The sequence below is a fragment of the Hemiscyllium ocellatum genome, chromosome 11 (genome assembly GCF_020745735.1).
Source record: "Hemiscyllium ocellatum isolate sHemOce1 chromosome 11, sHemOce1.pat.X.cur, whole genome shotgun sequence".
Lineage (NCBI taxonomy): Eukaryota > Metazoa > Chordata > Chondrichthyes > Orectolobiformes > Hemiscylliidae > Hemiscyllium > Hemiscyllium ocellatum.
The window spans coordinates 89,883,006-89,905,313 of NC_083411.1; the positions used below are offsets into that span (position 1 = coordinate 89,883,006).

Here is a 22,308-nt window from a genome sequence, read left to right on the forward strand (position 1 = left end):
TAAGCAGTTAGAAAGTTGGATGTCAGTGAGGGAACCACTAGAAGAGCCTTTTGCCAAGACAGGAGAGGTTATGGAGGTGCATTTTGCTGAGGTTGATGCCGTCAGCCTCTGCTGAGACAGGAGGCGACTACAAGATTGGGTAGAGTGAGAACAGAAATAGATGGGGGGGGAAAGGGAGAGGGAATACAGTGAGGCTAAAGTGAGAAAGAGGGCAAAGGAAACAAAGGATGGAGAACAGTTCCATAAAGGAACACACTGCTAATTGGATCCAGGAAGGTATGAAATCACTAAAACAATGAATTTCCTGACATCAGTGTGAAATCTTTAGGCTGCATAAGTTTGGAAGAGATTTTCATTTTACTTTTACAATTACACTATTCTCATGTTAGTACACTGTTCATCCTTCAAAGTGAATCAGGTTTTAAACACTCAAATGTTTCCAAATACACCCCATTATTCTATTGTTTTCAATCAACAAGATAGAATCATTCTGTTAAATATAATACAAAGAACTAGTTGAGCAAACATATTTTATTTGGCAGCAACATCATCCTGAAGATATGTGCTTGCTTTTAAGCAGCTTTAACACTATTCTCAAGTCAGCCACTGAGAAGCATGTGATCCCAGCCTGCAGGCATCTTGCCTCAATATTTGTATTCTTCCTCATAGAGAGAGAAGTATGATCATTCTCTCCCTGAGACTGTGCCATGTGGCAAACTGAACAATTAAGATTCCTATTTTACCAGTTCACAGTGGAGCACAATAAAGCAAAACATCACAACCCAAAGCCAAAACACCTGAGAGAAATCTTCTCCTAATGAGACATATACCAATGTGATGTTTTTTGTAGTCATGGATCCTGTGCAATTGTATTCAAATTTTGTCTCTTTTTTTTGGACTGAAAAACATGATTTCTAAGCTATAAGCTCACATGGGCACTGTCTAAAGCAAGATTCAAGATAAAGACCTCAGCTAAAATTCTAACTGCTAATACAATTTATAAAAATTGTCTTTTGTTTTTGTTAATATAAATATGCAGCTAACTGTAGGTCACTAAATGAAAGAAGAACTTCTGATAATGCACAACCTGGGAAAAGATTTTAAAACAATTATCAACCCACATTCCCCTTTTGGGTGCTATCTCACTTACAGTTCACTTCTAAAATTCACAATTTGCTGGTTAATTTATAAACTCAAGGGTTTCTCCATTGTTTGACAATAAATCAGTTGACTCAGCCCATGCATTTTGTTGGGTTTAGATGTATCCATTATATATGACTCGGATTCTGTGCTTAACACAGCATTTTTTCTTCTCTGTGCATTTGAAATCAAACTCTGTATTCTTTATAATCACAATGATCATTTTACCAGCAATTAAGCCCTAACCTCATTTACCCACAATTCCCATGTCCCTAAATTTCCTGTTCTTATACAAACATAAAGGGAAATCTTACAGTCGGACAATAATTCCTTTAAGTTGTATCTTTCTTTTTCCTGATTCTGAGGCTGTAACCATGTATTCAGGGATATGATGGACCTGACTCAAAATGTAATTGAATTTAACGTCAGTTATTGTTCTATAAAATTTCAGTTTAAACTGATGTGATCACTGGTTTATTTGTTAATTCTAAAAAATCATGAAAGCACCAAAGTATGTTGCCCCCTCATTAACATCTACAGCACTAGCATTTGTTACTTTTATGAATAGTTTGTCCCCTTGCTGCAGTTCAAAGAGGGCTCCTTGAAAACTTGTATATGCATCAAACGTGGACTCTTTTGACCAACATTTTGTGGAAATAGCTTTTGTTAGAATAATAGGATTGTAATAATTCATGGACTTCTTGTAAAGATACTGCAGAAACAGATTGTACTGTTGATCTTCTCCATCTGGTTCCGGTATATGCCAGAAATAAACTTGGGAGTAGATGTAGTAGATACCGTTTCTTGGGATGGTAATTTCTCCATGATGGTATTTTATACCACTTTGATGCACTGCATATCCTTTTACGTTGTTCCAGTAGAGGATATCCTGTCCATCTCCATGAGCAAAATAAGGTGGCACTGCCAAGGAAGTTTCAAAAGAAGGAATTAGATACATTTTTAACAAGGATATCAGTCGTATTCTGTGACATAGTTCATAACAGATACTAAATCTTAAAAGGGCAATAGCATTGTATCATATAACAATGGCCTGGAATTTGCTGTTAGTAGCAAAGGAAAAGCTTTCACTGTTCACCTTGTGTACCTTTGCCCAGACATTTGGCTAGTTTGTCTGTAGTTTATCTCATCCTTGGGTGGGACACAAGCACGTCACAGAAATATGACACACTGGAAATGCATGACTTCAATAAACATAAATTCCCAGGCTTCTTGTCAATCTTTCTCTGTGGCAATATAACATCAATCTAGACAAATACACCTTGGTGCAGAATGATTAGTGCATTCAGCGCATGCCTGTTTTCAACATTTAATCAGAAAACTTCTTTAAAGAGTCATCAACAGTGAATAATACCAAATTGCATGACTTGGATTTTTAATTCTGGATTGGGAAAGCAGTTATAATGCAGGCATTGATGATGAAAGAGTCACACAGTATTAAACTTCAAATAGTATGTAATTCATAGAGGATAAATAAGTAGTTTTAATGTAATCCTCTTTCCATTCTCAACTGTTCCTTTTATTTTACTTTTATTTAGAATTGGTGTGTTTTCTGAAATATGGAGAGCTATGGAAATCAACAGTGATGAAAAGTACGTGTCAGTATTTTACAGTTGTTAATGGACATCAACAGTACTAGGGCCTGCAGCTTTGCAAGGCACTTTTACCTGGTAGGAAAAGCAAGTGAATATTAAAGATTCACCAACAGAGTCCAACTGCCATGTTCAAATAGGAGGTGTCTACAATCCTTAGGTAGCAGGGTGGAACATTATTATCCTTTGCATGTGACCACCAAAGACAAAGTACAGTCAATGGCCCTTTTGTGGTGGAATGATAGTCTCCCTACCCCTGTACCGAGAGATCCAGGTTCATGTCTCACCAGCTTCAGAGGGGTGCAATTACGCCTCTGAACAGATTGATTAAAAAGGTTATTTTTTTTTAAATTGAAAGGAGAGACAACCTATTGTATATTGTTGTGAAACCCATTATCAAGTAATAGCAATGTTTAAAGAAAAAAACTTAACTCAAATGAGAAATGACAGTGTTGCAGATCCCAGGTTAAACAAGGGCATTAGGGTCTTTCACGTGATACTTGGAGCAGTGTTTACGTCTCCTTTGGGCCTACAGACAGTAATTCATGCTCAGGTCGCCCTTACTCCAATCTTAATAAAGACCATCTCCTGAACCAGTTTTTAAACATTTTTTTTAACTTTTAACAGCGACCATCCTTGTGGTATTTCTAAGTGAAAGTTTAAATAAAGTGCCAATGGTATGCCAAACTCTCAAGGAATTTTCAGAAATAAGGCTCAGCTAAAACTAAAAGAAAAAAAATACATATCATCACTCTTAACTTCAAAGTCAGCATCCAGAAGTGAAAAGGCAACAATGAATATCATTATGTCACTTCCTCTATAACACTATAATGGATATTTTTAAATATTAAGAAATGTTACAACTCAAACACTACTGACTCTTAATGTTGCAGTATGTTTAATAATTATTAAACTACATACAGGAAAGCTGCCTGAAAATAAGATGGTGAACACTATATTTGATTTGTTCTGAACTCAAGAGTGTAGAAAACAAAACATTGAGCTGTTATTCTTTTGGTTGAGAAATATTTACATTTTTACCATGAGAATAATGCACAAGAATTTGCTTACCATTTTTTAGAGGCTTGTTTCTGTGCTGTCCAGTTAAATGGATAGCTGGTTTTTCAGGACCCAGGGATGTTACATTGTGTGCTAAAAGGGAATGAAAAGTGCTGAAATGTTTATTTAAATTTTCCTTCGCTAAAAAATCATTGAGTCTGGATGCATTAATATGATACAATTGCAATGGAAATGTTTCACAAGTCTTACAAATACATTAACTTTTTTTTACTTCCTTTTCATAATATGGGGAACAAATAGTGGGGATGCCTCTGGTAAGTAAGGCACTTCCAAACACAGATGAAGTAGTGAACATTGACCCAGTCTTGCTGTTAAGCGTACTCTGACAGTTTGTTCACACTGGCAGAAACAAACAGATGCAGCCCAGGCTTCTCCAGTCTAATAAATTTCTACAATGTACATCTCAAACAGAGTGCCTGACAGTCTACTGGACATCTTCAAAATTATCATGAACCATCATGTCTCTACTTCAGTAAACCTCACCTTTCAATTCCTTGTATATTAAGTTCCTCACATCAGATTGCAGACGCTGAAAAATAACGAAATAAAATGAACACTTTAAGGATACATTTCAATTCCAAAGAATACACACACAAATTGTAAAACTATATGTTTCAACCTCTGAAATAATTAACTGCCTGCTCAGGTGGCCTTGAACTAAAGGTATTAAACTTGGCTCTCTTCACTCATGTAACAATATAAAATAGCTTTACCTTGGTGGAAAATTTTGTTCATCATGTTATTCTGGCAACATGACTGTACCATATTTAATTGACGGATACACATAGGTCACTTTCACAGTAACACTGAAAGAATGACAATATCTTTACAAGTCAGATGGTGAATGACTTGGAGAGGAAGTTATACATGAGAGGTTTTCCTGTATCTGATGCCCATGTTCTTCGATATAGTCGTGGTCATGGGTTTGGAAGATCAGTCAAAGCAGCTTTTGTGACTTTGTTTGAATGTGGTGCAAATCAAATGGGCTGGTTTGTCCGAGATGGTATGACGATTCTTGAGTGTTATTCAGGCAAGTGGGGAGTAATCTATCACACTCCTGAGCTTTGCTTTTTAAATGGTGGCAGGTTCTCCGAATCACGAAATGACTTACTCAATATAGGATTCCAAGCCTCAGACCTGATCTTTTAGTCATTGTATTTATGTGACTAGTCTAGTTCACCTTCTGGTCAATGATAATGTGCAGCATATTGATAGTGAGGGATTCAACAATGATAATAGCATTCAATGTCAAGGGGCGGTGATGTGATTCTCTCTTAGTGGAGATGCTAATTGCCTAGCACATGTGACATGAATGTTACTTACCACTTGTAAACCCAGGCCTGGATACTGTCCAGGTCTCGCTGCATTTGGACATGGATTATTTCAGTATCTGAGGAGTTATGAACGGTCTTAATATTGCACAGTGGATATTCCCACTTTTGACCTTACAATGGAGGCAAGGTAAGTGGAAAAGCAGGCAAATATGGTTGACTCCAGGGCACTTCTCTGAGGAAATCTTGCAGGAATGCCCTGAAACTGAGATCACTGATCTTCAATACCCACAATTATCTTACTCTAGGTAGATATGGGAGTTTTCCCCCAAATTCCCATTGACACTAATTTTGCTCAGGCTTGTTGTTGGCAGACTTCATCTAATAAGACCTTGATGTTGAGTGTGGTCCCTCTCACCTCTACAGGTTGTTCCTTTGTCCATGTCTGAAGCAGGACCGCAATGACATCAGGGACTGTGGCCCTGGTAAAACCCAAATTGAGCATTACTGAGCAGGCTATTGCTAAGCAAGTGGTGCAAAATGGCATTGTTGTTGACACCTTCCATTATTTTTCTGATGACCAAGAGTAGACTGATAGAGAGATAACTGACTGCTTTTAATTTGGCCTGCTTTCTCAGACAAAACATACAAGGGTAAATCTCCATATTATCTGGTAGGTAATATGGAAATTTCTGGATTTGGAAGTAAGACCTTGGCTCCAAAGGCTTCATAGACCAGCAGCTCAGCAAAACGTACAGGTAAGCTCAAGGTAAATCCTTTTAACGTTCCTTTGTAGTTTTACAGTTGTTGAATAGCAGTTAGGGCAGTTGCATGTTTCTCCTGGGAGTTCAAGGAGACCTCCTTTGTCCCTGATGACTACACCTGGAAGTGCACCCAGCTGAGCTCCTAAGAGGCCGTGTTAGGGAACTGGATCTGGAGCTGATCATCTGAGATGCTGAGCACTTCATAGTAAGAGCTTGAATGACGTGGTCACACCTAAGGTGCAGGCAGAGAATAGCTGGGTGACCACCAGGAAAGGCAAAGTCAGGACTCCCCTGTGGCCATTCCTGTTTTGGGTACTGTTGCTGGGTTGACCATTCAGGGGAAAGTAGCAGTACTAAGGATGGTGGCACTACAACTGGCTCCGGGGCACAGCAGGAGAGGGTAAAAGTAAACAGGACCTTCGTGATAGGAGACTTAATAGTTAGGGGGACAAAGATAGGAGATTCTGTGACTGCAAATGGGAATCCAGGATAGCATGCTGCTTCCTAGGTACCGGGGCCCAGCATGTCTCAGAGCAGCTGCAGAATGTTCTCAAGGGGGAGGGGGAGCAGCCAGACGTTATTGTGCACGTTGGCACAAATGAAATAGATAGAAATAGGGATGGGGTCCTGCAGAGTGATTATAGAGAGCTAGGAAAAAGGTTAAAACTAAGACCTCGTTAGTGATAATCTCCAGATAATTTGCAGTGCCATGTGCTAGTGAGGGTAAGGACAGGATACGTCGCTAGTGAATTGGTGCAGGGGGCAGGGATTCATATTTTTGGGTTATTGGGATCTTTTCTGGGGCAGAGGTGACCTGCTCAAGAGGGACGAGTTGCACGTGAACTGGAGGGGAACCAATATCTTGACAGCCAGGTTTGCGATGGAGGATCTAAACTACATTGGCAGAGGGGTGAGGTCCTCAACAGCACGAAGGCAAGTGTAAGGCTCGGTGGAGATACAGTAATCAGAAATAGTTAAGTTGAAGAGACAGGTCAGGCTGGAACACCACAGGGAGCAAGGAATGCCTGTTGGGTTAAACTGCAATTATCTCAATGCAAGAGGGCTGTCAGGTAAAGCTGATTAACTCAGGGCGTGGATAGGTAAGTGGATCTGGGATATTATAGCATTACAGAAACATGGCTAAGGGAGGGACAGGACTTACAGCTTAATGTGCCGGGTACAGGTGCTTTAGGCAAGACAGACATGGTGGTAGGAGGGGAGGGAGGGGGAGTTGCATCTCTGATTAAGGCAAGTATCACAACAGTAATCAGAGATGAAATAAATAAAGGATCATCCAGTGAGGCTTTGTGGGTGAAGCAAAGAAGTAAGAAGGGGATGGTGATGTTCTTGGGGTTATACTATAGGACCCCAAATAGTTAATGGGAATTAGAGGAACAAATATGCAGGGAGATTGGGGAGACTTGCAGGAGCAATAGGGCCATTGTAGTAGGGAATTTTAATTTTCCTAACATAGACTGAGACTGCCAGAATGTTAAGGGCTTAGATGTGATGGAATTCATTAAGTGCACTCAGGAAAATTTTCTCAAGCTTTATATAGAGGGTCCTACTCGGTAAGGGGCAAAACTCGGCCTACTCTTGGGAAATAGGGCAGGACAGGTGATGTAGGTGACAGTGGGGGAGCACTTTGGGACTAGTGACCATAGTTCCATTCATTTTCAAATAGTTATGGAGGGGGACAAAACTTGTCCACAGGTTCAAGTTCTGAAATGGGGCAAGACAAATTTTGATGGAATTAGAAGCTTGCAGGGATTGATTGGAGTAGTTTGCTTGCAGGTAAAGGGACGTCTGGCATGTAAAAGTGAGATGGTTAGAGTTCAAGGTCTATATGTTCCTGTGAGGATGAAGGGCAAGGTTGGCAGTAATAGGAAACCCTGGATAACAAGATTTATTGAGGCTTTGCCCAGAATAATGGAGGCATAGTTCAGTACAGGCACCTTGGACCAAGGGAATTCCTGTAGGGAAAAAGGGAATACAGGAGGTTTACTGAAGGAGGAAATCAGGACAATGAAAAGGGGGCACAAGGTAGCCTTGTCTGAGAAGATTAAGGTGAATCCAATGAGGTTCTTTTAGAATATTAAAGGAAAAAGAATAACTAGAGAAAAGCCTAGGAACTATAGATCTGTAAGCTTAACATCTGTGGTGGGTAAGTTACTTGAGAGGTTTCTGAGGGATAAGATATATATGCATTTGGAAATACAGGGTTTGATTAGGAGTAGTCAGCATGGCTTTGTGTGTGGGAGATCATGCCTCACAAATTTGTTAGAATTTTTTAAAGAATTGACCAGGCAAATTGACGAGGGCAGGTTAGATCGCATGCAAAATGGATATAAAAATAACTTGATGGTCGAAAGCAGAGAGTGGAAGAATGCTTGCCAGACTGGAGGCCTGTGAATAATGGAGTGCCTCAGGGGTCAATGCTGGGCCCATTACTGCTTTTTATTTATGAGAATGTACAAGGCATGACTGGAAAATTTGCTGACACTAAAATAGGTGGCATCATGGACAGTGAGGAAGGATATCAGAAATTGCAGAAGGACCTTGATCAGCTGGGGAAATGAGCCAAGAAATAGCAAATGGAGTTTAACATAGATAAGTGTGAGGTCTTGCATTTCAGAAAATCAAATCAAGATAGGAATTTCATGGTGAATGGTAGGCCTTAAGGAGTGTAGTGGAACAAGAGGGGCCTTGGAGTTCAGGTGCACAGTTCTCTGAAAGTAGATCACAGGTATACAGGGCAGTGAAGAAGGCTTTCAGTACACTGGCCTTCATCAGTCAGGACATTGGGTATAGAAGTTGGGAAGTTATGTTGCAGCTGTACAGGAAGTTGGTAAAGCGCATTTGGAATATTGTGTTCAGTTTTGGTCACCTTGTTCTAGGAAGAATGTTATTAAAATGGAAAGACTGCAGAAGAATTTTATAAGCATGTTGCTTGGACTCAATGGTCTGACCTAGAGGGAGAAGTTGGACAAGCTAGGACATTTTTCTTTACAGAGTATGAAACTGAGGGGGCACCTTAGAGAGGTGTATAAGATCTTGAGAGGCAGAGATAGGGTGAATGCATGCAGTCTTTTTCCCAGAATTGAGCACTAGAGGGCATCAGTTTAAGGTGGGAGGGGAAAGATTAAAAGGGAACCTGAGGGACAACTTTTTTTAGACAGAGGGTGATACGCATATGGAATGAGCTGCCAGTGGAAGTGGTTGAGGTAGGTACATTAACAACATTTAAAAGGCATCTGGACAAAGACATGGATAGGAAAGGATTAAAAGTATATGGCCCAAATGCAGGGAAGTGGATGGACATTTTGGTCAAAGGACCTGTCTCCGTGCTGTAGGACTCTATGTACATTGACTTGAACTGCTTGGCTAAGAGCATGGCAAATCTTGGGGCATAAATTTTCAGGATTATTGCTGGAAAGTTGTCATGGCCTCAAGCCTTTGCAGTATGCAGGTCCTTCTTGATTTCTTGATATAAAATGAACTGTATCAAATTGCCTCAAGACTGGCATCTCTAATGCTAGAGACCTCTGGAGGAAGCCATGATGGATCATTCACTCAGCACTTCCAGCTGAAGACTGTTGCAAATAATTCTTCCTTATATGTTGCACTGTTGTACTCAGCTCTCAAATCACTGGGGATATTTATGGTGTCTCCTCTTCCAGTGACTTGTTGAATTGCTCACAACCATTCATGAATTGTCCACAACCATTGGCTGTGGAATCACTTAGTTCTGTCCATCATTTGCTGTTTATGTTGCAGCTTCACCAGATTGACACCATTGTTCCTGGACATGTCTTCCTGCACTCTTCATTGAACCAGGATGAACACTTGGAGGTTTGACTATGATCAATGTGACCATACATCCTTCTGGAGAGGTACACATTGTTCTTTGTAGCATATGTTTGACAAGTAAGTTGTTTTGCGGCTAATTGCTGGCACTCAATTTCACTATGCAATCACCACCATTAGAATTTACTTCCTTCCTCTCTTCATGTACAACTGATGTGTTTTCTGAGCTGGCCTTTGTTCCTTCTCAACACATCATGATCAAGAATGACATTATAAGTTATGAGCTGATTGTTTATTCTAGAAATCTTTACTGGTATCCAAATATTGGATTTCCAGTTCATACTGTTTGCTTAATGTGCAGTTGTGGTAGTGGTCTACCTGCATGCTCATCTTGTATCTCTTTTATTCTCCTCTGACTTTGAAGAAGAATATCTCATGTCTCAGAATGACAAGATCATTAATTTTGCCTTCGGAACATCAGTTGCGCAAAGCATGTTAATCCTTTTCCACTGATGTTACGTGGAAATGCAACCTGGTAATACAAAAATCTTGCTTTGTTACTGACCACATAATTATTATACATTAAGCAATGCACCATACATTCTGCATTAATATTTCAGTATGGTTGTGGAATGGCAGTGTAATATAGGTCACTTTTTACTTGCTACACATATTCTGGAATGATCTGTCATTGTACTGTAGTCTACTGTCAGATGTAACCTATTTCAGGGCAGTAAATAGACTGAAAATAGCACTTTCTGGATTAGTGGTGCTAGAAAAGCGGAGCAGTAAAATCGACGTTTCGGGCAAAAGCCCTTCAGCACTTGCTGCAACTACACACCTGTGCATACTGGTAGTCATGTCGCTGTTGGAACATTGGTATCTACCACACTGATGATTTTGGGAAGACATGATAACCTTACTTATTGGCATTGTAGTGTGACTCCACAAATGCACAGAATTGGTGTTTCATTATATTCTGTGAGACTTGTGGGGGTTGTATCATCGAGTGTCAGATACTTCGGTACACATTGGCACTAAGCATACTGCAAGACATGTTTGCACTAGTTCCTGTGTTGATTTTAGGTTTTTAAAGTGTATCATATTGCATTTTCAGGACAAATGATATTCACGATTAATATTTTCTCATGATCTTACTATGTGGTGTGTGAGGTTAACAACTTTTTGAAAGTTACTTTTTGTTGGAACTTTATTGATGTGTTTGTGTTTAACATTTTTCTTGCTGTTAGTGTTGTAGTTTTGCACTGTCTTGTTGGTCATCTGTATTTTGTTTTAGGGTCTGGCTAGGCCTTTGGAACCAGATCTCCAGCCCATGTATGACCGGTGTCCCTTAGTGACACTTGCTTTATAGATGAAGGAAAACTGGACAATTTTAGGTGGATATGATAAACTGCATTGGTTACATACTTTATTGGTTCGGTACACTTTGCTGATCACTGAAATAGTGTTGGGTGCATGAAATCATCGAACTGTTGTTGGCTTAACATTACGGCTTCATTCACACGTTTTGAGAAGATTTGAGAACCTCCGGTTGAGGTTTTTTTAGATTACTTACAGTGTGGAAACAGGCCCTTCGGCCCAACAAGTCCACACCGACCCGCCGAAGCGACAACCCACCCATACCCCTACATATACCCCTTACCTAACACTACGGGCAATTTAGCATGGCCAATTCACCTGACCCGCACATCTTTGGACTGTGGGAGGAAACCGGAGCACCCGGAGGAAACCCACGCAGACACGGGGAGAACGTGCAAACTCCACACAGTCAGTCGCCTGAGGCGGGAATTGACCCAGGTCCCTGGCGCTGTGAGGCAACAGTGCTAACCACTGTGCCACCGTGCCGCCCTGTTTTTTTTTTGGATCTGGATGTAAGTTTCAGCTTCATTCTTGCCATGTGGAAAATTTTTTTCTGTGTTTATTTTGTTACATATTCTTTTAGAAGAGCTTTGTATTTTAAACATTTAAATTACAGTCACTTTTTTTTTAAAAGAGAGGGAAGTTTCTAATTTGAAAGAACTTGGATTTTAATTACAAAGGTAGTAACTCTGTCTTCTGGCTGGTTAAATCCTAGCTACAGATTTTGCTGATTATCCAACTTTATTCATGTCCAGCAGCTTTGGTTGACCTTCAGTGTGTTTTCCAAATATCTACACCTTGAAATCTTGGACTTTATTTTAATAGACCGAGAGACACAACTGCTAACCATGATCTACATTTTGTTTCCAGAAAAGTATACTTATCTGATGCAGTAATGCTAATGTGATCTATTATGATGTAAGAAACTGGGACATGGATAACATGGTATTAAATGATTCAAGAGCTGTTTATTATCATTGACCAGAAAATGAACTGGAATAGCCATATAAATATAGTAGTTCAGAGTACTGCAGTGAGTAATGCACTCCCGACTCCCCAAAGCCTATCCACCAACATTCCCTCTAAGCTGCATGGCTGCACAATGCACAGCTTCTCCAATGTTCTGTGCATGGGATCAGCATCAGCACATCAACTGCAGTTTGACTTATAGTTCTGGATGTTGCTGCTCTACATCACCCCAGGAGGCCCAAACAGCTGGTAAGAAAATTAGTGGAAACCCTGCTGTCCACCATCTACAAGGCACAAATCAAGAATATGATGGAATGCTCCCCAATTGTCTGTTGTTGGAGTGCTGCTCCAACAACACAAGAAGCTTGACACCATCCAGGTTAAAGCAGCCTGTTTGTCAAATCTACAAACATCCAATTACTCCATCACCAACATTCAGTTGTTACAGTGTGTACTACCTATAAGATGCATTGCAGAAATTGGCCAAAGATCCTTCGATACCTCTTTTCAAAGCTATCACCGCTATCATCTAGAAAGTGAAGGGCAGCAGATAGATGGGATAACCAACCATGCAATTCTCCCTCCAAGCCACTTACCATCCTGACTTGGAAATACATTGTCGTTCCTTCAGTGTTGCTAAGTCAAAATCCTGGAATTCCCTCCCAAATAGGATTTTGGGCCTAAGTACATTACATGGACTGCAGCAGTTTAAGAAGGCAACTCACCATCACCTCAAGGGCAATTAGAGATTGGCAATAAATGCTGGTCCTGCCAGTGATAGCCTGTTTCTACCATGAGTGAATAAAAAAATTATAGCTCACTAATATACACAAATATTATATTCACAGGCGCATCCATGTCTGGGCTAAATGTTAAGATATTTGGTTACAGAGAGGAGTAACATGCTTCTTTAGCTTATCAACTTTAACTGGCCACATGTATGTAGAGTCTGAGATCTTTAGACCTTCAGGTCACATACTATGATACAGTGATGATATCATGCATATGTTATTTAAAGGTATACTTATATACCATGTGTCTTAAAGATACATTCACTGTGAGACACAACAGATCAATTGCAAAGTATTGCCAACTGATTGCTAATTAAACTTCACCACTACTAAAAATTTGACCAAGACTTTCTAACAATTAACTATTTTCTAATTATTCTGTAATGCTATCATCATCCACATTCATAAACCTCAATTTTATTCAAAGCTCTGTCAGCTTATTCTGCCTTTGATTGTCTTACCTATTCACCAGTACGGTTCTCATCGATGTAAGTAGTCTTCCCGTCCAAAAATATCCACCGGAAGTTAAAACTCCAGGTAATCCATACAAATACCTGAACTCTGTGTCCTAACATACAACCTCCCTCATACATCCACTCTTGAAGATCCTCAGACTGAAAAATTTGGAAGATTGATTTATTATCTCAACCCATTTTGTTTTGGAGAGTCCTAATGTTATTTCTATACTCCTCTGAATCCAGTCTCTGTTGGTCCTTATATCACCAGCAGGTAACCTTCAGCCACTTCCATCCTACTCTCTGGGGTTCCCCAGTGCTCTCAATCTCGCTTTTAGCAACCTTTTGAAAACTCATTCTTTCAGCAATTTTTTCTCATTTACCTTTTAATCTTTTCCTTATCAAGTTGGAAAAGGCCTTCTTTCATCAAAGTAAATAACTTTTCATTGTTCTATTGAACTTTAATTTTTCCTGTTAATTTAGCCATTTCTTCAGCATAAACTACACTCATTTAATACAAGGAGACTAAATAAATAAATATTTATTTTTCTGCAAATGTTCAAAAAGGCCAGGGCTCTGGGTGGGGCAAATTGGGTTGGAATATCTGGTCGACATGGATGAGTTGGACCAAAGGGTCTGTTTCTATGCTGTACATCTCTATGACTCTAAAAAATTAGGATGAAAATCGGTAGAATATTTACCTGGTTGATCAGAAAGTTAACATTCTTGATCCATCTGTCACACATAAAATCTTCAATGGTCACGTCATTATCTCTTAAATTATCAATGTAGGAATTCAGGTACTGGAGACATCGTTCTGGATAGTTATCAGAATTTAATTTCTGTTGCATCTGGTTATGACAAAGACAGAATTATTAAATTTCTGTGCTCAACTTTGTTCTGATATTCCTTTTGCCTCCTCCAAAGACAGTAGTGGCTTGTGCTGTGAAGTATTGATAACCCAGGATATCACAGAACAGCTGCAGAATATTCTTCTGTGGTTTGGAGAAAAGTGAGAGGTTGCGGTCACATTGCTACTAATAACGTTAGGTTGGAAGGGGAATGTAGTCCTGCAATAGCAAGTAGGACTTCTAAAAGTAATAATTTCTGGATTACTCCAAGCTTCCTGTGCAATTGACTATAAAATTGAAAGAAAAACAAAATGAATGAATGAAAACAAGGCTGGAGTGATGGTGCAGGAGAGAGGGCTTTAGAAGCCTGGGACACTGGAATGGACTCTGGAAAGCTGGCAGCTGTACAAGTCAGAGCTGAAAAATGTGTTGCTGGAAAAGCGCAGCAGGTCAGGCAGCATCCAAGGAGCAGGAGAATTGATGTTTCGGGCATAAGCCCTTCTTCATTCGGGCTTATGTCCGAAACGCCGACTCTCCTATTCCCTGGATGCTGCCTGACTTGCTGCGCTTTTCCAGCAACACATTTTCAGCTCTGATCTTCAGCATCTGCAGTCCTCACTTTCTGTACAAGTCAGGCAGCTTGCAACCAGGACAGAGCTGAATTTGAAGTCTTTCTGGATTTTATTGTGCTATTGGGGAGGGTTTAACCTAACTCAGCAGGGGTGTGAGAAGGGTGTAGAGGAACAAATCTTAAAGGAAATTATCGAGGTGTAAATAACAGAGTAGTTATAAGCAGGGTCTTTACTTACTCTATATAGTCTTGGTTAAAAATCACACAACACCAGGTGACAGTCCAACAGATTTATTTGCAAGTACAAGCTTTCAGAGCGCTACTCCTTCATCGCTCCGAAAACCTGTACTTCCAAATAAACTTGTTGGACTATCATCTGGTGTTGTGTGATTTATTTTTTAAAACTTTGAACCCCAGTCCAATACCGGCACCTCCACATCACATATAGTCTTGGATAGTGGTAGTGTCAGGGGCAGTGAGGGGCAAGCATTCTCATATCATGTGCAAAAGAATCTCCTACAGCAGTTTGTGTCCAACCCAGCATGATAGGAGACACAACTGAACCATCCTTTAGAATGAGGTGATCCAAGTAGACCAAGTGTCATTTAAGGGTCAGTGCTGATTGTGGCATAAGATTGAGGAGGATGATGGAAAACAGCATGCAATCACCTGACAGACAGTACACTTAATGGGATAAGAATAGAGCTGAGCCAGATAGACTGAAACCGAAAGTTGGTAGGAAAAGCAGGAACTGAACAATATTTTCAAAGTGGAGATACTGAGCACATTTTTCAAAAGGGAAAATTAGGACAAACAAACCTGAATATCCTGGTTGGTAAGGAGACAGAAAGTAGATTAAAGAAAAGGTTTGCTAATGATAGTGTCGGGTAGTCAATATAATTGAGAACCAAGCTGACTACAGGGCATATGGAAGGAAGATGAAAATGCAGATGAGAGAAGCAAAAGGGGATTATAAGAAAAGACTGGCAGCTAACATGAAGGGAAATCCCAAAGTCTTTTATAAGCATATCAATTGTAAAAATGTGGTAAAATTAGTGTGGCCAATTAGGGACCAAAATGGGGATTTGCATATGGAGATAAGAGCCAAGGCTGAGGTGTATAGTAGTACTTTTGCATCTGTCCTTACCTGGAAGCCCATGGTGCTGTAACTTAGTCACAATGATGAAATGAAAAGAGAAGCAAGTTTAAGTTCTTCAACTGACATACCAATCAGTGCCGATTTTTAAAATGCCTGGACAGGACCATCAAAGAAATTATTCCAACGTTAAATGGGATTGCATGGGCATGTTGAAAAACTATGATTTCGGAAGACTGTGACGTTTTGTCCAGTTGTTTTTGTAGAACTGATCGCATGTGGGTTCATTTTAACATACGTGCTGTCCCTGTACAAATTTCAATATACATAGCTTTTAGAATTGAGTGTGTGTGTGGACTGCATTGTACATCAATGGAAATTGTACGTGTGTGCTTATGCAGAATTTCTGTACTGATTCGGTGTAAATTTCGATGTAAAGACGAGTAAGAACGCAAGGACATTAACGTTCGCGGAGAGTTACTTAAAACCTGCAGCAAGTAATGTTCAGCTTGAAACTGGGTGTGAATGTACCTATACCAGTTACAATTAAACCGGTGTCAAAAGGTGAAACTGTATTTACGTGACTTTCAGGACAGAGGTAGAACGGCTTTATGTAAAAGAATTTCTTCTGTAACTCATTCTGATGAAGGCTCTCTGCACTCGAAAAGTTAAATCTGTTTTCTCCCCTCTCTCTGGACAGAGGCTGCCATTCCTGCTGAATTTCTCCCACACTTTGTGTTTATTTCAGATTTCCAGCATCTGCAGTTTTTTTTTGTTTCTATTTCATTGTGATGGTTGTTTGTACACGAATGTGATGGTGGAGTTGAAGAATTGTGCTGACAACAACAGGGCGGATATGGGCTCAGGATTCAGAATTCCCCGAACCCCACCTATTTTGAAAGGCGTCTGAACTAAAGTTGACATGGCGCTTTCGAGAAGTTGCTGCTTTCGTTTTGCATAAGTTCTAGTCTTTAATTCAATCCTCCGCATACACTTCTCAGTTGTACAAACTAATGGATTCCAGACTTACATAAACACAATGAAGCAGTTACAAATTGCAACACTTTTTAAAAATAAAAGTACTGTTGCTGGATAGTGCTGAAAAGCTCTGCGCGACCTTTTGTTTTGACGATTTAACGCAGCCCTAAATTGTTCATATTGCACGGGGCTAGCTTAAAGTTGTCAGCCATTCTGTATTTAACACTGTCCTGGGGGAACAGCAGTTTCTTATATAAATAAACTCCTCATCCGCCTGTGTATGGGATCTATTTTACAAACAATGCAAACAGTTGGTACTGTTCTTACCTGGTCAATCTGATCAGTGAAGTAACAGAAAAAGTAGCAAGTGACACACATTTCTGCAATGGCTGTAGATCCCAACAAGAGCGTAACGATGTGCCACTTTCTCTTTTCGACAGCCGTGCACTTTTCCTCCAGTTTTTGATAACTGTAATCCGTCGGAGGCGAGGACATTTTTTGTTGAATTTAGGTAGCGACCTTCCAGCAGGTCGCCTGCAATCCACTGAAACTGTGACAAACAAAGGCCAAGCGTTTCTGCGCTGAGTGACGTGAAAGACTGGGAGTGGAACCAAAGACACTGTTTCCTGGGGGTAGCCTCATTCCCATAAAGCCAGTCCTTTGTTCCTTGTTGCTATTTATCAACGCGTTTAAAGTGATTCCGAAAACTAGCACAGTAAATCTAGTTAAACTCAGAGAAACAGAACTACAAACTTTTTCCAAAATTAGAAATCCGAATTTAAAATAGCTTTTGAAACAAATAATAAAAGCAAAATCCTACAGATAATGAAGATCTGAGATCAAAGTAGTACTGGAGAAACGTAGCAGGTCTGGCAGCATCTGTGGAGAGAGAAACCTTTAATGTTTCAAGACCAGTGACACTCTACTGACACTGTATCTTAATTTCGGTCCACAAAAAGGACACATCCAAAATGGCCAATTATTGCTTTCTCAGTCTACTCTCAATTGTGAGCAAAGTGATGGGCCATGTCAATGATAATTTAGATCAGAGTGGTGCTGGAAAAGCACAGCAGGTCAGGCTGCATCTGAAGAGCAGGAAAATCTTACCTGCTGTGCTTTTCCAGCACCACTCTGATCTAAACTCTTTTCCAGCATCTGCCGTCCTCACTTTTGCCATGTCATTGATAGTGCTATCAAGGAGAAATTACAAAGGAATCTGATGAAGAGTCATACTGGATTTGAAGCATTAACTTTATTTCTTTCTAGATGTTGTCAGACCTGCTGACTTTCTTCAGCATTCCTTGGTTCAGGCTGCCAGCACCCACAGTTCTTTGTTTTCCTGCAAAAAAAAACAGTTTGCTCTTTAAAACTCAGTTTGGGTTCAGCCAGGAGCACTCAGCTCCCAACCTTATTACTTCCTCGTTCCAAATGTGGACCTGAACCTCTCGAGATAAGGAGAGAGTGACTGCCTTGACATTAAGGCTGCATTGACTGAGTGTGGCCCTGGGGAGTGCCGGCAAAATGGGAATAAATGCAAACCAGGGGAAAATCTCTGCTCCATACCTAGCGCAAAGAAAGATGCTGGTGCCTGTAGGAGGTCAATGACCTCAGCTCCAGGACATCATTGTTGTCGTTCCTCAGGCTTGTGTCCTAGGCTGAACAATCAGTAGCTGCTTCATAAATGACCTTCCCTACATCACAAGGTCAAAAATGGGGATTTCTGTTGATCAATTTCAAAAAGAAAATCCAGAATTTTTCATGGCTGCTCAGAGACTGAGCCGGTCTGTGTGCACATGCAGCATGAGTGGACGAACATCCAGGCTTGGGCTGAAAAGTGGCAAGTGACATAAAAGTGGCAACTTTCAGGCAATGACCATCTCCAACAATTGAGAATCTAAGCACCACCCTTTGATAGTCAATGCATTACCATTGCTGAATCCTTCATTATCAACATCCTGTGTGTTATAATTGACCAGAACTGACTGAATTGGACCAACCATATAAATACAATGACTACAAGAATAGGTCAGAGGTGAGGAATCCTGCAGCAAGATTAACTTAGCTAACTCCCAAAATCTGTTCACCATCCACAAGGACTGAGTTGGGAGTCTGAATTAATACTCTCTACTTGTCGGGAAAAGTAGATTTAACAATGTTAAAGGAGATGACACCATTAAAGACAAAACAGTCCACTTAATTGGTACATCATCCTTCAACTTCAACATTTACTCCCTTCATCATCATGGCAAAGTAGCAGCATAGTGAACCATCTACAATATGCACTGTAGTAATAGCCTCCTTTGAAAACACTTCCAATCCCATGATGTCTACCACCTAGAAGGACAAGGGAAGCAGATACATGTGAACACCATCAACTGCAGATTATCTCCACATTATTCACCATCTTGACTCGGAACTCTCTTTAAACTCAAGAGCTGTTGTAACAACTATTTATTTATTTTGGGATCCACACTCAGTAAGAAATCAATGATTTTCCCTCACCTTCGCTGGGTTGAAATCCTGGAACTGACTTCCTAATAGCAATATGGGTATTCTTCACCCCAAGGACTGCAGTGGTTCCAAGAGGTAGCTCATCACCATCTTCTCCAGGGAAATTAAGAACGACAAAAGATGCTGGCCTAGCCAGCTATGTCCACATTCTATAATCTTGAGCATGAACTATAATGCTGTTCCTTCACCATTGTTGGGTTCAGCCTGGAAATCATTGATTTACAGTACAGTGGGTTTACCCACAAAAGAACTGCAGCAGCTCAAGAAGGCATTTTACTCTGACTTTCATTGGGATAATTAGCAATAATGACATAAGTCAATGAAAAAACTCTTTACATGTGATATCAAGGAACAGCTGAAGATGGATGTGGCTCTGGACCCTAAAAACATTCTGGCAATAGTACTGAGGACTAATGCTCTGGAATTTGCCACACCATTAGATTAGATTCCCTACAGTATGGAAACAGGCTCTTTGGCCCAACAAGTCCACACCGACCCTCCGAGGAGCAACCCACCCAGACCCATTCCCCTACCCTATATTAACCTCTAATGCACTTGATACTATGGGTAATTTAGTATGGCCAATTCACCTAATCCGCACAGCTTTGGATTGTGGGAGGAAACCAGAGCAAACCCATGCAGACACGGGGAGAATGTGCAAACTCCACACAGACACCTGAGGCTGGAATCGAAAGATGGAAAAATGTCCTGTTCATAAACAAAAAGTGCCAAATCCAATCTCGCCAGTTACCAGCCCATTAGTCTACCCTCAGTCATCACAAAAACGAAGAAATGATGAATAGCAATACTATTAGGTGGGAGTTACTCAGCATTACCTTGCTCACTGACACCCAGTGCGCTTTCCACCAGGGATACTGAGCTTCAGACCTAATTGCAGCATTGGTCAAAACATGGACAGAAGAGCTGAATTCGCGAGTTGATATGAAAGTTACCACCCTTGACATCTAGATAGGATCTGAATTAAATCTATCCACTGGTTGGAGCCCTACAAGAGAAGCAGCTATATTGGAGTCCACTCATCTAAGGCCTAAAACATTTCTATAGGAGTTCAAGTTTTGTGTTCTAAGCCCACCATCTTCAACTACTCCATCATAATAAGTTTGGAAGTCATATCATTCACTTTTCCTCAGATTCTGAAACAACAAGTGCCCACATGCATTAACACCCAGACAACATTCAAGTATGGATGGTGGAGATGCAACTTACATTCAAACTGTACTGGTGCCGACCAATGAGCATGTCCGAAAGGAGAGAATCAAACCTTCTTGAAATTCAACAGCATTCCATCATTGAACTCACCACCTTTAGTGTCCTGTGGATTAACATGGACCAGAAACTGAACTAAACCATTCATATAAACACTGTGGCTGGGAAATTTGCATGGAATTACTCACCTTCTGACTTCCCAAAATCTGTCCAGGATTTAGAAGGCAGAAGTTGGTGGAGTCCACTTGCTTGGGTGAGTGCAGTTATGATACTCATGAAGTTAACTACAATTAAGGGTGAAACAGATTGCTTTGTAAGCACTCCATCCACCATGCAAAACATTCACTCATTTGACCACTGGCAAACAATGACCACTGTGGCCATACACATTGCAACAACTCATCAAGGCTCCTTCCACAACACTTCATAAAACTGTGACCTCTACTACCTAAAAGAATGAAGGAAGCAGACACTTGGGAACACTACTACCTGCAAAATTTTCCCTTCAAGCCACACACCACCCTGATCTTAAATCTTCAAGCAATTAGGGATGGGTAACAAATGCTGGCCTTGCCAGTGACCCGTGTTGTGTGGAATTACCGCTATGTCACATGGAACAGACTTTGAACACATCCAGCAACTGAACATTGAGCTACTGTAGGCCAGTAAAATTATACTCAAAGGCCATCTGCAATGTCATGGCCTGTCACATCTCTCACTCTATCATCACCATCTAGCTAAGGAATCAATACTGGTTCTAAGAAGAGTGCAGGGCAGCATGCCAAGAGCAGCATCAAGAAAACCTGACAAATATGTGTCAACCTGGTGAAGCTACAAGACAGATTACTTGCATACCAAACGGCATAAGCAGCATGTGACAGTTACGCTAAGTGATTCCACAACAAACAGATCAGACCCGAGCTCTGCAATCCTGCCACATTTGACTGTGAATGGTGGTGGACAAGAAAATAATTTGCTGCATTAGAGGGCTCCACAAATATCCCCATTGTCAAAGGTGGCAAACCCAGCAAATCAGTGGAAAAGATAAAGCTGAAGTATTTGCAACAACCTTCAGCCAGAAGTGCTGAATGGATGATCCATTTTGACCTTATCTGCAGATTCCAGTCTTCAGCTAATTCGATTAACTTCCCATGATATCAACAAACAGTTGAAGATATTGTGTAGTGTAAACGCAATGGGCTCGGAAATATTCTAGCAATAATACTGAAAACTTCTGCTCCAGAACTTACTGCTGTCCAAGGTGGCTACCAGACTAGTTTGCCCGAGGTTGTCATGATGGTCACACCTTCTCAACTTCACCCATCACCTGAGGCATGATGACTTTTGGGCTAAAACACCACTCGTCATGTCTCTCTGAGGACAGAGTAGCCATATGGCCCTCTGATTATGGTGGCATTATCTAAATTTTAATTTTACCAGACTGGCATCCAATAATAATACATATAGTGCTATTCCCCTCTCAGAGTCATCAAGTCATAGCGAGGTGCAGCACGGAAACAGACTCTTTGGACCAACTCGTCCATACCAACCAGAAATCCTAACCTACTCCAGTCCCAGTTGCCAGCATTTGGCCTGTATTCCTCTAAACCCTTCCTATTCATATACCCATCCAGATGCCTTTTAAATGTTGATAGAAAGTGAGGACTGCAGATGCTGTAGGTCAGAGACAAGAGTGTGGTGCTGGAAAAGCACAGCAGGTCAGGCAGCATAAGAGGAGCAGGAGAATTGAAATAAGCATGCCCCCAACGCCGATTCTCCTGCTCCTCTGATGCTGCCTGACCTGCTG

The 22,308-nt window shown here is 40.6% G+C and overlaps 1 protein-coding gene across 1 annotated transcript; it reads right to left on the reverse strand.

Moving 5' to 3' along the window:
* Positions 1 to 513: 513 nt before the first annotated feature.
* LOC132820503 (tumor necrosis factor ligand superfamily member 10-like) lies at positions 514 to 17,362 on the reverse strand. Its single transcript, XM_060832710.1, has 5 exons — positions 17,091 to 17,362; positions 13,969 to 14,118; positions 4,314 to 4,359; positions 3,822 to 3,902; positions 514 to 2,061 (listed from the first exon to the last, which is right to left on the reverse strand). Exons 1-5 carry the CDS (start codon positions 17,256 to 17,258, stop codon positions 1,628 to 1,630), a joined length of 879 nt encoding a protein of 292 aa, XP_060688693.1. The 5' UTR covers positions 17,259 to 17,362; the 3' UTR covers positions 514 to 1,627.
* Between the last annotated feature and the right edge of the window lie 4,946 nt (positions 17,363 to 22,308).

Excerpts from the sequence above, each read along its gene's own strand:
- LOC132820503 (XM_060832710.1), bottom strand. The coding sequence starts at position 17,258 with ATGTCCTCGCCTCCGACGGATTACAGTTATCAAAAACTGGAGGAAAAG. Across the intron at positions 3,903-4,313 it reads AATATACAAGGAATTGAAAG|CACACAATGTAACATCCCTG; the intron begins GTGAGGTTTACT and ends ATTCCCTTTTAG. Across the intron at positions 2,062-3,821 it reads AAACAAGCCTCTAAAAAATG|TGCCACCTTATTTTGCTCAT; the intron begins GTAAGCAAATTC and ends CTTCCTTGGCAG.